This window comes from Silene latifolia, chromosome 8, assembly GCF_048544455.1.
Source record: "Silene latifolia isolate original U9 population chromosome 8, ASM4854445v1, whole genome shotgun sequence".
In the NCBI taxonomy this organism is placed as follows: Eukaryota; Viridiplantae; Streptophyta; class Magnoliopsida; order Caryophyllales; family Caryophyllaceae; genus Silene; species Silene latifolia.
The window spans coordinates 8,486,400-8,500,998 of NC_133533.1; the positions used below are offsets into that span (position 1 = coordinate 8,486,400).

The window sequence follows — 14,599 nt, forward strand, 5'->3', positions numbered from 1 at the left end:
CTCCTCCGTCACCACTTTATATCCTTCCCGGTCTAGCCAGATGCATTGTGTCTACTCCCTGGGCTGTCCCACCATGCCCATACCCGGCACAATGGGGGTGGGTCTCTCTGTGGCAATAAGAGCCACCTCGTCTATGGACAGGCTTATGTCACTGCTCTGACCGCTAGTAATGAGCCATCGACACTTGGTCAAGCTTTCCAAACCATGTCGTTCTATGCTCCGGACAACACTCAATGGTTTATGTACACATGTGTATCCTCACATTTGACACCCGAGTCAGGCACACTAAATCCCCCTTTTAATTTGAGTCGTATTCGGTCTATTTATGTTGGTAAAGATAAGTCCATTCTCATTCACGGATTGGGTCATGCTACCCTCAAACTTCCCAATTGTACTCTTGCCCTCTATAATGTCCTTTACACTCCCCAAATTATTAAAAACTAATTTTCGTTTGTCAATTCACAAAGGATGATAATGTAACTGTCGAATTTGATTCGAATGGTTTTCTTGTAAAGGATATACGGATTGGGAAGACGATAATGAGGAGCAATAGTACTGGTACTATCTACCCCATATCGGCCATGTCATCTATACAACCGCCTATCACCATCCTAGATGAGTCAGCACACGACATATGTCACCCTCGCCTTAGTCACCCCGGTTTTAATTTTTTCAATTTTCTTTATCCGAACAAATTTATTCAATGTAATAAGGAGCGTCGCTCCAAACTTTGCCATTCTTGCCAAGTCGGAAAACATAAACAACTACCTTTTAATAATTATAATTCCATGTATGTTTATTTCTCTTTTCGATATTATAAATTGCAATTTATGGATTTCCCCTACACTCCTATTAAAAGTGGATTTAAATACTATATGGTTCGCATCGACAATTACACTCATTATATACGGGTTTATCCACTTAAATTCAAGTCAGAGGCATTTTCTAAATTTCTATAATTTCGTACCTTAATCTCCACTCAATTCTCCAGGAGAACAAAAAGCTTTCAATTTGATATGGGTCGGGAAGTCGATAACACATTCTTTCATGGTCTTGCCCAACATCACGGTCTCACACTTCGTTTCTCTTGCCAACATACTTCACCTCGAAAGGGTAAAGCGAAACGCATGATACATCGCCTAAACAAAATCATTCACACACTCTTGTTTCACGCGTCTTTTTTTTGGTAAATGCACTACACACATCCGTCTCTATTCACAACATTCTTCCCTCTAAACTTCTTTCATATTTATACCCAACTTACGCCCTTTTTCTTCATCACCCCACTTATCAGTTATCATCAGCTTCGTGTTTTTGGGTGCCTATGCTACCCAAACACTTCCACCACACATCGTCACAAACTTCAACCCAAGTCTACTCGTTGTGTCTTCTGAGGCTATCCCACAAAATATCGAGGGTATCAGTGTCTTCGGCTTGCCACTGGTAAAATCTTGTTGTGGCTACACGTCATATTCAACGAACATAAACTTTCCTTCGCCACAATCAATCCACCCAACCCCGCTACCAACCACTTCCTGGACACCCCCCCCCCCCCCACACACACCCCTTTTCCTACTCCCCTTCTTTGCTTCCCCACCACCTGTCCATAATGAACTCATCACCCCTGACCATAATACGCCTACTAACCCTACCCATACAGAACTTGTAGCCTCTGCCACCCCATGTCACAACACATAACACTGTTCCCTCCTTCCTCAGCTCACATCCTTTCACCGCCACCCCCACCACCGCCTCATCATTCCATTGCGACTAGAACTATTCACGGAATTCTTAAACCAATCGATTGCCTCAACCTTCTTGCCCATATCTCATATGCCTAAACCACCCGTTGATACTCTCTGTGACCTGAATTGGACTGCTGCTATGAACACGAGTATTGTGCTCTTATTGATAATAATACATGGGATTTAGTGCCCGTCCCTCGAATGTTTGTGTCATTAGGTGTATGTGGCTATTTTGCCATAAGTATCGTTTAGATGAGAGTCTTGAGCACTACAAGTCGCGGTTAGTTGTTAATGGTAAAACACAACATGTGGGTATTGACTGTGATGAGACGTTTAGCCTTGTGGTCAAACCGATAACCATTTGTACCGCTTTGAGTCTTGTTGTTTCCCGTTCTTGGCTCATCTATCAATTTGATGTCAAGAATGCCTTATTACACGGTGACTTACTTGAGACAGTTTTTATGCATCAACTCCCCGGTTTCGTTGATTGTTCTCAACCTGGTTATGTCTGTAAACTCCGTAAATCTTTATATGGCCTCAAACAAGCCCTGTGAGCGTGGTACCAACGCTTTGCTACCTTTATTACTTCCCAGGGGTTTCGTAACATTATTCTGATGCTTCATTATTTATCTATCGACGGGGTTCTGGCGCTGCATACTTACTCCTTTATGTCGATGATATTGTTATTACTGCTTCCACCACATGTTTTTTTTCCAACATCTTATTGGCTCATTGTCTCGTGAATTTGCACTTCATCATTTTCTTGGTATTATTGTAACCCGTGCCAAACATGGCTTATTTTTATCTCAAGGTCAGAGGCTGAATATCAAGTACTTGCTAATGAAGTGGCCAAAACTACGTGGCTTCGCAATCTTCTTCTTGAGCTTCACATGCCTATTCACAGTGTCACTCTTGTCTACTGTGATAATATTTATGCCTGTACTTGTCCAACAATCCTGCTCATCACCAGCGTACAAAACACATTGAGCTTGATATACATTTTGTTTGTGAGCAAGTGTAGGTTGGAAAGGTTCGTGTACTTCACGTCCCTTCGTCGTTTCACTATGCTGACATTTTTACGAAGGGGGTCCCGCACCATCTTTTCACTCAATTCCGTTCTAGCCTCAGCGTTCAGCCTCCTCCCACTTCGATTGCGGAGGTGTATTAGTAAATAATATTGTATGTATTTATTGTGTAGAAATTTTAGATATCGCATTCGCATTGGTGATATTCGGTTGTACTCTAGTATATATTGTAAAACGATATGCTTTCATATACAAATAATTTTCTATTTATGTTGATTAAAGAAAAAATGGACATCTATAATCCGAAGTTCAAGTTGTTTTACTACTCCGTATATCAATTCCAGTTTTCAAAAAGCGGTAATATATACTCTGTATTGATGAAGAAGTCGATATTGATGAAATTGTGCTATTATTAACATTATTATATATTCGGTTTTGACTTACGATGAAGTAAAACATTATGGTAATGTTGCTGTTAAAAAAAACAAATATTTAAATTATTACTTAGATGTCAATTAGTTTAGTTGGTAAAGTCATGAGAGATGATGCTCATAGACTGGGTTCAAATTCCATCAGCATCAAAATCGCTCTCATAACTCTCCTAACACCAACAAAAACAAAAGACGCGTAAAGAAATATAAACGAACATATCTTTACACCATGTAACATTTGTTAAATCGAAGTTACAAAGTGAAAAGATACATGCATGTTTTATAAGTGAAGAGATACAATTTAATATTTCATATGAGTTCTGACTAGTATATTTAACACGCCTCTGTAAGATGGACGACTTCATTAGCAAAGTCGAAGCAGAACAATGGCGATGCATGGAACCACGTCAACCACCGGTATGACGACTATATATGTATGGACCCTCTTTGGTATGTAGTTGGTTATGAGTTAATGACTCACAATGCGTATCATAGATCTAAACGAGGAACTACACTGTGAGCAACATGGGACACGGTTCGGAAACCTGCCAAAGGGGATAGTGTTGTCCGTGATAGATGAACCATCTCAACCAAAACCTTAAGGTGATGGTTGAGGCTCAACTATTATATTTATTGCTATTACGCTCCCTCACTCAAGTGCCCATTGGGCTCGAAGAGTGGTTAGTGCACAAGCTCCCTCATCATATCATGTGCTGAATTTTCACTTCGTGAGTTATTGGAGGCTGTCAGGATTTGAACTTGTGATCTATTGGTCACACTGACTCTGATACCATAATAGATGAATCATCTCAACCAAAATCTTAAGGTGATGATTGAAACTCAACTATTATATTTATTGATATTAGTCCGCCACTTGGCCATGTGATAAAAGAACGTTTGATGTTATTATTGCTTCAATTTTAAATAATAGAGGGAAGATTTGGTATGGTTTGGAGTCGGCCTTGTTGGTATGGGCTACCCAAAGACAATAAAACGAGAGTAAAGAACATATATACATAAATGATACTCATAATAACAACGATATTGTATTAATGTAATAACACTTGATACTCTTTTGACATTTTTGCCATTTGGTGAATGTTGAGATTTTCTGTAGCACTTTTATGGTTGTGTTACTTTAATCTTGTTAAAGGATCACATTCCAAATAATAGAGATAGTGATAATTTATATAAAAATGATTGTCATATAAGTAGAAGCAGTTGAACAAGAAACGAGACATAAAATGGGACAAAGAATTTGCATTGATTTGGTGGCCGATCGAGTGATATTATTTTTTTTGCCTTTGAAATGATTAACTTTGAGATGATTTGGTTGAAATTTAAATTAATTGAGATGAAACGTGTGATAGATTTCATAGAGTAAGCACCAGGTTCAACCATTATTTACTTCGTCCCTACGAGCTTATGGAGGGTTGTACACTTGTTGTACTCACTACATACATCGATCGTTCATAAAGAGTAACTAACATCAAGTTGCAAATGACATACCAAAGTTAAAACGAAGACATATGAGAGACACGATCAAAATAATAATTAAAAAAACATAAAAGCAAAGCAAAAATAAAAAAAATATACATCAAACGCAAATACACAAAAGCAAAAAGAAAAGAGAAAGAGAACTCGCACGGTAATTCTCTAATCACAAAATCTCATTGAAGACGGCACGTATCCGTCACTTTGGAGTGACGGATACCATTTCCTCTCACAAAATGAGGGTGCCTCCACCTTGTCCCCCCTATTCGTTTTGTTAGTGGCATTACCCGTCACTTGCTCCGACCCGTCTTCAGCAAGACTAACTGTTCTCTAATTTAAATATACGAACTGTTAAGGATATAAACATCTCATCATCATCCTCGTCTTCGCTATCTTTGTCATTTAAGGTGAAAAAAAATGACATTACCATACTTGGTATTGAATAAAGATGAGCGGTTTATAAACCATAACAAGAGACATAGCAACAACCATAACAAGAGACATAGCAACCTCATGTACAAGAGATTACCCACTAGTTTTTTCGATATGGTACTCAAGTTAGGATATAAATGTTTTCAATTAATACGCGTTGTTGATAGAACAAAGTTGTATCTTCGATGTGGGACAAACTGAAAGCATGAAAACAACTAATGCTTAAACAAAAGAAGCATTACCCATCGGTAAAAATTAATGCCTTTACGAATGTATATTACATAATCCTAATAAACCGGTCTCTTACCAATTATACATTTTTAGTGATTTTGGGGAGCTTGTGACGATATAAAAATATGTGTAGGTATGGTAGTTTTGGTGGGCTCGTTCGTGAAGAGTGAGGAGTGGTGGTGTAGTGGTTTTGGCTCGCTGATAGTGATTAGTGAGCAGTGTTTGGCTGTGTTGGTGGTTGTGGCTCATGTGGTGGCTCTCGTGGGATAATCTCATAAATAAAATCATGTTTTGTTTTGTTGTAATTTTGGCACCCCAATTAAATTAACTTAAATTAAGTTAATTTTGGATTATGCAAGTTCATAAAAGTTCAAATTCTATAATTTTAGTTCAAAAAAAGTTTAGATTCCTTAAATTTAGTTTATATCGTATAAGTCAAGTTCAACAAAATTCATATCTTAGAAGTTCAATTCTAGTTAAGTCAAAAGAACATGGCAAAACTTTTAATTGTGCCTCGGATAATTCATTAATAAGTCAAAACCTCAAAATTGTCCAATTTCATTAAAAAAAAGCTATTAGGTCCAGCAAAATACTCGGTTAGGTTAAGTATCTATCTTCATTCTAAAATGAGGCAACCAAACATTGAAATGGATATATGTAAACCGAGCCACTTCCACAATATTTTTTTCTTTTTAGATTCATCAAAAGAATCATTGTAAAGTGACCAACCCTGAATAGCCCGACCCACAATTGTCCCAATCTAAAATCCTACTTTTGAGTCAAACTCCGCTGATACACTCAATATTAACTACATTAAAACAAAGAAACCGATTGTTTCTGATAATTCGGCTGAGGGGAGACTGGGTAGGGAGAGGGGAGACGACGGTAGAGATGAAGGGGAGGATGAGAGGACTGAGGGGAAGAATGCTAACCAGGATGTGGGAGATGCTAGGATGGGCGAGGAGATGTCTCTGCAAGTCAAGGGAAGTATAGAGGGGTCGAAGGTGGGCACTTGGAGGAGGCTGGAACGAGATTCAAGGGAGGGAAGTATCAATACCGATGATGGGGAGCTAAGTGGGGGGAAGAGGGGACGAGAGATGGATATAGAAGGGGATGAGGAATGGTGTCATGTGTCGAAGAAGTTTCATTTTATGATGGGTGTACCTTCACCTGAGGCGGTGGTTGAGCCTACTCAACCCCGCCGGGCATCATGAGTCTGTTGAGCCTTAACTGTCGGGGCTTGGGCAACCCCGATGCAGTAGGCGGCCTTAGAAACCTCGTTAGGAGGGAAGCCCCTGCTATTGCTTTTCTTTACGAGACGAAGCTTAGCAGTATGGAGTTTAGGAGAGTTAGGGCGTGCTTAAATAACTACGATGGTGTGAAGTGGATAGTTTGGGAAGATCGGGGGGTCTTGCTTTTATGTGGAGGAGTGACTTGGCCTGTACTTTACGATCGTCGTCAGTGCATCATATCGACTGCGATGTTCAGCTACAGGATAACAAATGGCGTGTGACCGTTTTTATGGATGGCCTATGGTGAGTGACAGACATTTATCTTGGCAGCTGTTGCGACTGTTACATGAAGAATGCGATGGCCCGTGGGTTTGTATGGGGGACTTTAGTGAAATTTTGTACACTACGGAGATGAGAGGGGGTGTGAGAGCGCAATGGAAAATGAACAATTTTCGGGATGCGGTCAATGATTATGGGTTGCGTGATATTAGTTTCGAGGGTCTTGAGTTTACGTATGATAATGGACAAGCTGATGATGTTAATAGACAATGCCGCCTGGATCGAGCTATGGCTAATGAGGCATGGTTTGAGTTATTCCCATATGCGAAATTGGAACACTTATTACGAGAATGGTCGGATCATGTGCCGATAAAGCTACATTTGGAGCGTGATACGAGGGCAAGGGGTGGTAGGAAATTATTCTGATTTGAGCAGGCTTGGGTAGGGGAGGAGGGATGCGAAGATACCATCCGTCTAGCATGGGGTGGGGGCGAGGAGAATATTCTGGATAAATTAAGTCGATGTGGGGAGGAGTTGATGGCTTGTAAAGGCACGAGTATTGGTAAGGTTCTGCGGGATATCCAAAGAAAATGTAAGCAGCTCAGTAGAATTAATGAGGAGGAACGATCTGTAGTCCGAGTGCAGGAACGAAATAGGTTGGTGAAGAAGATTGCTAAGCTGCTCAAACAAGAAGAAATGTTTTGGCGACAGAGACCACGTGCTATTTGGCTGCGGGAAGGGGACAAAAATACCAAGTACTTCCATAGAAAGGCGTGCCAACGACGAGAGAAAAATACTATTTCGTCCTTGCTTGATGATAATGGGGTTCGTCGTAGGGGGTGCTGCTCAGATCGAGGAGGTGGCTTGCGGCTATTTTGCAAACTTATTCAAGTCCGGACGGCCATATAGTTTTGAGGAAGCTCTCGACGGGGTGGAGGGGAGGGTCACAGAAGCTATGAATATGGTGTTACGTGCTGAATATAACGAGGAGGAGATCCTTGTGGCTCTTGAATAGATGCACCCACTTAAAGCACCAGGTCCTGATGGGATGAACGGGCTCTTTTATCAGACGTATTGGCATATAGTTGGGAAGGTTGTAGTTCAAACGGTGCTCCGAGTGTTGAGGGGAGAGTCGCTTCCACCTGGTTGTAACAAGACTTTCATTGTTTTAATTCCTAAGGTCAAGAGCCCAAATAAGATGAGTGAGTTCCGCCCAATTAGTCTATGTAATGTCGTGTATAAGCTTGCGTCGAAGGTGTTGGCTAATAGGCTTAAACAATTTCTGGGTGAGGTGATATCGGAGAACCAAAGCGCTTTTACACCGGGGAGGCTAATAATCGATAATATTTTAGTGGCCTTTGAGGTGTTTCACCATATGAAAAATACGAGAGGCGGCGAAGGTCACATGGCGGTTAAACTCGATATGGCGAAGGCCTATGATAGGGTGGAGTGGTTTTTCTTGGAGCGTGTTTTGGTGCCGATGGGCTTTGATGAGCGGTGGGTTAATAGAGTGATGATGTGTGTCACGACGGTATCTTTTGCTGTCTTAATCAATGGGAAACCGTCGCGGGAATTTACACCGGAGAGAGGTCTTCGTCAGGGGACCCATTGTCACCGTATCTCTTCATCTTTTGTGCGGAAGTGCTCTCGAGTCTTATGCGTAAAGTTGCCGAATCCAATGTGCTTCACGGGGTCAGAATAGTGAAGGAGGCTCCTTCGATTTCGTATTTATTATTTGCGGACGACAGCTTGTTTTTTATGAGGGCGAATATAAATGAAATTCGAGTGGTGAAGGATATTTTACACACCTATAAAATAGCTTCGGGACAGCAAGTCAATTTGGACAAAACTACCGTGTCCTTTAGTCGCTGTATTGATGGAAATCGAAGAGGAGTGCTGGCAGGAGAATTGGGAGTGCGTGTGGTGGATGATCCGGTTAAGTACTTAGGGCTTCCTATAGTTGTGGGCCATTCGAATCAAGCTATCACGAACTTGTTAAGGGATAAGCTAAGTAAAAAATTACAAGGGTGGCGAGGGATGTTATTGTCGAAGGCCGATAGAGAAGTTTTGATAAAGGCGATTGCCCAATCAATCTCTACCTATACTATGAGTGTCTTCAAACTCCCAAGGAACTTTTGTGAGGAGCTTTGCTCTTTGGTTTCGAGGTTTTGGTGGGGCTCGACTGCTCGAGTAATGGGAAGCGCAAAATTCCGTGGGTGGCTTGGCACAAGTTGTGTAAACCAAAAAACTTAGGAGGCCTTGGTTTCCGGGATTTCTATAAGTTTAATATGGCGTTACTTGGTAAACAAGCATGGCGTTTACTCACGGTTCCTGATAGTCTTCTCGCGAGATTGTTGAGAGCTAAGTACTACAAGGGACGGTCGTTCATGAAGGCTGAGCTGGGTCATAATCCAAGTTTTACTTGGAAAGGTGATAGGCTTATCGCGTACTTATGCAAAGATAATTACCCTAAACAACAAGTTAATGTAGCAATAGGGGTCGAACACAAGGAAACGGGAATTACATCGTGAATTGCGATGGGTAGATTTTTATCAAGGTCGATTACGATTTGGTTTGGTTTGGTTGTTTAATGATTAATAACAAAAATGATGTAAATTATATAATAAAAGAGAGTCTAAGGGGTTCGGGTCACACATGCAAAAGTAAACATATGATTATGATAAATTCGGTACTAATAGCATTGTCAATTGCTTAGGTTTAAAGATACCCACCTTGCGGCATTAGCATCAACCATAGACCGGGTCCTAGAGAAACTCTCGTCCATGACTAGGTCGTCCTACTATATATGCTTTGTCTAATTCAATTCCGTGCCTCTCGACTTATAGAACGAATGAACAAACTTAATCATTTGAATAAGGCCTTAAACAACGATTAAACGTGACGATGCAAACATGTGATAGAAGCAATATGAACAATATTATTATTAACTTATTTTATCATGTTTATATATTAAATTTATGCATGGCTCCCCTAGCCCTTAGACTAGGAAATTTAGCTACTCATACTAAAATGTAAATTGCAAACTAAATTAAGAGAAATGGTGAACATAATTGTAGGATTTATATAAACTAATTGATTTAACATGTGGAAGAATTAAACTAAAGTAATCTAAACAAATTATTTAATTATAAACTATGTAATAACTGAAATAGAAATGTAGAGATATAAACTATAAGTAGAAATACCTTAAAAGTAGAGAACTTGTATGGAAGAACAATGTATAACCAAAAGCTTGAAATAACTTAGAACCAAATGTTTGAAGAACTACAAGATTAACTAATTTGTAAACTAATATGAAAACTATTGAGAGAATTATAATGCTTAAGGCTATTGTAAACTAAAACTTGGACGTAAAATTGGATGCCCAAGACCTTGGAACACCTCTCCTACTTATAGGAGAGGAGAAGGAAACGTAAGTTTCCTAAATGCATGCGGCCCCGATCGGGGTTAGGTGGCCCCGATCGGGGTCGTGTGTTTCCGGGTATTTTCTCTTAATTCCTCACTTAATTGCTTGAGGAATCCTAAGTGCGTGATTAATGACCCTTAATGCACCCGGGTAAATGCTCCATCTAACATCTTTAGAGCTCCCAAAAAGCATCCTAAGCATGTTGGAATCTTATGCTTTCCACCTTGACTTGGATTTGAACATTGGGCTTTGACTTTGATTGTTGGCAATATTTGCATTACTCATATTAATCCATCAATTTCTCCATGCAAAACCTAATCCAATGTTTCATGCTTAGTCCAACACTTGGTCTTAATTAGCTTAGTGAACTTAGTGTATAAAATGATAGGAAAAAGCCTCTAAATGCTTAGATTCCTACAAAAACATGTTAAGACAAGCAAATACACTAGAGCAACAAATATTAGCTTATGACACTATGATAAGTGCTAAATAACAAATAAAATGAAGCTAATATAGGGGATGAAAGTATATAAAATATGCACTTATCAAAAGGCATCTGGGAAGCTAGAAGTGTGATTAATAAAGGAGTGGTGAGGAGGATTGGGAATGGACAGGGAACAAAAGTGTGGGGTGATCCGTGGCTGAAGGGGACTAGTTTGAGGCGTGTTATCTCACCTATGGTAATGGGGCAGGAGGACTTGACTGTGGCTGATTTGATCGTGCGGATGGAAATGGTTGGGATACAACGAAGGTACGATCTCTATTCTTACCGTTTGAACACGAGCAGGTTCTTAATATGCGGCTGATTGGGAGAGACGCGGAGGATGTGTGGTTCTGGTCCCTTGAAAAGGACGGCATGTACACGGTTAGCTCGGCCTATCGAGCTTTGATGGAAGGGGACACTGAGGTTATTGGACCATCAGAGTTGTCTAAGGAAAAATGGCTTTGGTCGAGGATTTGGAGCTCTAATGCCCTTCCCCGAGTAAAGATATTTTTTTGGCAGCTTTGTAATGGAGCTATCCCTACAAATGAGAATATTGCGCGTAGGGTTCGAGGTTTGAATGTGGCGTGCCCGATTTGCTTGTGTGAGATGAAGTCTTGCTTGCATTTGGTTAAGGGTTGTGGGTGGGTGGGAGGGGTATGGGATGGGTTGGGGGTGGAGATAAAGAAGGAAGAAGGGCATGAGTGGGTGAGGGAGTGGGTGGAGGATGTGTGGAGGGAGATGGATATGGAGGAACGAGGGAGAGTTGTGATGTTGGGCGATTTAGGAGGCGAGAAATAAGTGGGTCTTTGAGGGGCAAAGGGTGGATGCTAGGGCGGTTGTCAAAAGGGTGGAGGATAGCATTAAGGAGCTTTAAGAGGTGGGGGAAACAGAGGTGCGGCAGGGAGTTTCCAGAGCTGGGCGAGTGCGGGGAGAAGAAAGGGGTGCGAGCAGAGGGGTTGAAGATGGATGGGTGATGATTAATTGTGATGCGGGTGTTAAGGAAGGAGCGGGGACGGGGTTGGGAGCGGTTTGTTGGAGTCATGAAGGGGAAGTGCGGTGGGCTTTGGCTGTGCGTAGGAGGGAGGATATGGAGGCTAGTGAGGCGGAGGCCGAGGCTGTGCTAGAGGGGTTGATGGAAGCCACAAGACGAGGTCACCGAAGCATTGTCATAGCGAGTGATTGCAAGTATATTATTGATATCTTGAAGGAAGGAAAACAGGGGAGAACCGATTTGTTCTTGATCATCGACGAGATTCGTAGACTTTGTCGGAACTTAGATGCGGTTGTGTGGCGTTTTGTTAAACGTAATTGCTCTTGTATTGCTAATTACTAAGCTCATTATCCTAGTCTTTTTAATAGTAGGAAGCTTTGGGAAGGTTGTCTTCCGGATGATGTAGGGAACATTGATTCGGCTTTTCATAATATTATGGGTTAGTCCCGAGTATGGGATTTCAAAAAAAAAAAAAAAAAAGAAAAAGAAACAATTGTCAAACATCACTTACTTACACGGTGTTCTACAAAAAATACTCTTTTTTTGTCAAATTATTACCTTCATTCATCTTTTATCTTCCCACTTCAATAAAATACTCCTCACATATATTAGAGAAGTAAGCAGATAAACGATAAATGGAGAGAGTACTAATTAACTAGTTTCAACCATCAACCTGAAAATGACAGCCCCAAATAACCTGATCCAAAGTAACTTATAACTGATATAACGATAAAAACACGTTCGAAATACACATAAATCCAAATATCCCAACTCTTCTTAACCCCCTCCAAAATGTAAAAAAAAAAAAAAAAAAAAAAAAAAAAAAAAAAACTAAAATACCTATATCCAACCCGACTCAAATGACCCTTTTTCGTATTCCACCATCACTCCATTAGGTCATGTTCTTTTGGACTTAAAGTCACTGCCTATAAGTTCAGTTCAGATCCTATAAGTTCAGTTCAGAAAATTTCAATAAAATTAAATTCAGATACTATAAATTCATAAATGAAAAGTTCAACAAAATTCATAAAAGTTCAGAAACTTTAACTTAACTTATATTAAATTATTTATGTTAGACTTGTTAACAACTGATTATTTTAAATTAACCTAATTTATAAAATAAGACGATCCCGTAAGATGATCCACTTTTATATATGAAATAAATTAATCATTTAATGCTAATATACAAGTTGTCTTAGGACTGTCTCACATTGTGAGACCGTCTCACGTTTTTTATTGTTAAATTAATTAGTTACATACCATACATAATTAAGTTATATACCACATTAATTTATGCCCTCAAGTTAGATTGATAATTATGAAAATGAACCCATCTTAATCATCGTAGAATTTTGTAAATAACGCAATCTTTGAGTTAGATGTGCAACTATATTTATTAGGACAAATATTTGGCAAGCAAGATGGAGATGAAAAAAGAAAGAGACGAGGAAATGGATAAAATGAAAATAAATGATTAAAAAAAAAAGAAATACTTGAACAAAATAATGTACAAATATTATCCTACAACTGGTTGTATAAGAGCTATGTACAACCGCGTTAAAGTTATCGAGTTCTCACACAAAGTTGTTGAGTTATTTTACAAGTTATTGAGCTATTTTACGAAGTTATTGAGCTTAATAATTATTCTGTTAAGCTCAACAATTTTGTATCATAACTCGATAATTTTGTTAATAGAGTTCGACAACTTTGTAACAAAGCTCCACAACACTGAATAAGTTGTATATACAACCGGTTGTATAATACATTAACTGAAAATAATGTATATAAAGAGAAAATTTTACTATCTTATTTTTTATTTTACACCATATATTTTTTTTGTCAATAATATCTCTAAAAAGTAATAATAATAATAATAATAATAATAATAATAATAATAATAATAATAATAATAATAATTATTATTATTATTATTATTATTTTTGTTATTATAATTGTTATTTTTGTATTATAATTATAATAATTATTATTATTTTATTTTTTATTTAAAAAAAACCGCAAACTTTTTTTAATCAAACAATGTGAATAATAATAATAATAATAATAATAATAATAATCTATATATATATATATATATATATATATATATATATATATATATATATATAAGAGTTTTTTCGAGCGATCTGAGAGCGTCCACATCATCAAAAATCAATTTAGGAAAATATAATTTTTGATGTAAAAAATAAAGTGGAAAATCTTTTAATTATTATAATATGTATATTTCCTAAATTATATTCAAATGATATTTCCAATTTTTATATTAAACTTTTGCATTTCATTTGGCAAAAAAATATCGTTAAAAAAATTATGAAAATAATATAATTAGCTTTGTGGAAAAAATGCTATCATTAGAGTATAGATTTCATATTATTTGCACATATTAAAGATGATGTACTTCTTAATATGTAAAATTGTGTACTTTTGACTATGTTTTGTCTCACATTGGAAAATAAGTAGGAGTGGTGAATATACTACATATAAATAGTAGAATTGTTCCACATCGAAAGATTAGTATAAGGTGATGTGATCCTATGATTATAAATAGGAGGCATATTTGGAACTTATGTATCCACCCAAAAAAATTTGAGTCTCATAAATATTGTTTTAAAGAGCTCTTAAGATTTTCTATCATTATCTACGATATGATATAAAAAATAAAGTGGAAATCGTTGCAGGGAACTACTCGAGAAAGAGTTAAGAACATGAACAAAAAAATCAAAAAATACAAAATTAAAGGTTTTACTTATGGTTGTCTTATGAATGCAGTAATAGAGCGTTAATGAGTCGTTATATGTACGATGTAGAGA

General features: G+C 38.3%; 1 protein-coding gene across 1 annotated transcript; it reads left to right on the forward strand.

The window, feature by feature from the left end:
* Nucleotides 1-6,860: 6,860 nt before the first annotated feature.
* On the forward strand, nucleotides 6,861-7,295 carry LOC141594605 (uncharacterized). The gene has a single exon (XM_074414611.1). The coding sequence runs from the start codon at nucleotides 6,861-6,863 to the stop codon at nucleotides 7,293-7,295; it is 435 nt and encodes a 144-aa protein (XP_074270712.1).
* Nucleotides 7,296-14,599: the final 7,304 nt, after the last annotated feature.

What these genes read in the sequence shown, in the direction of transcription:
- LOC141594605 (XM_074414611.1), top strand. Translation starts at nt 6,861, where the DNA reads ATGGCGTGTGACCGTTTTTATGGATGGCCTATGGTGAGTGACAGACAT.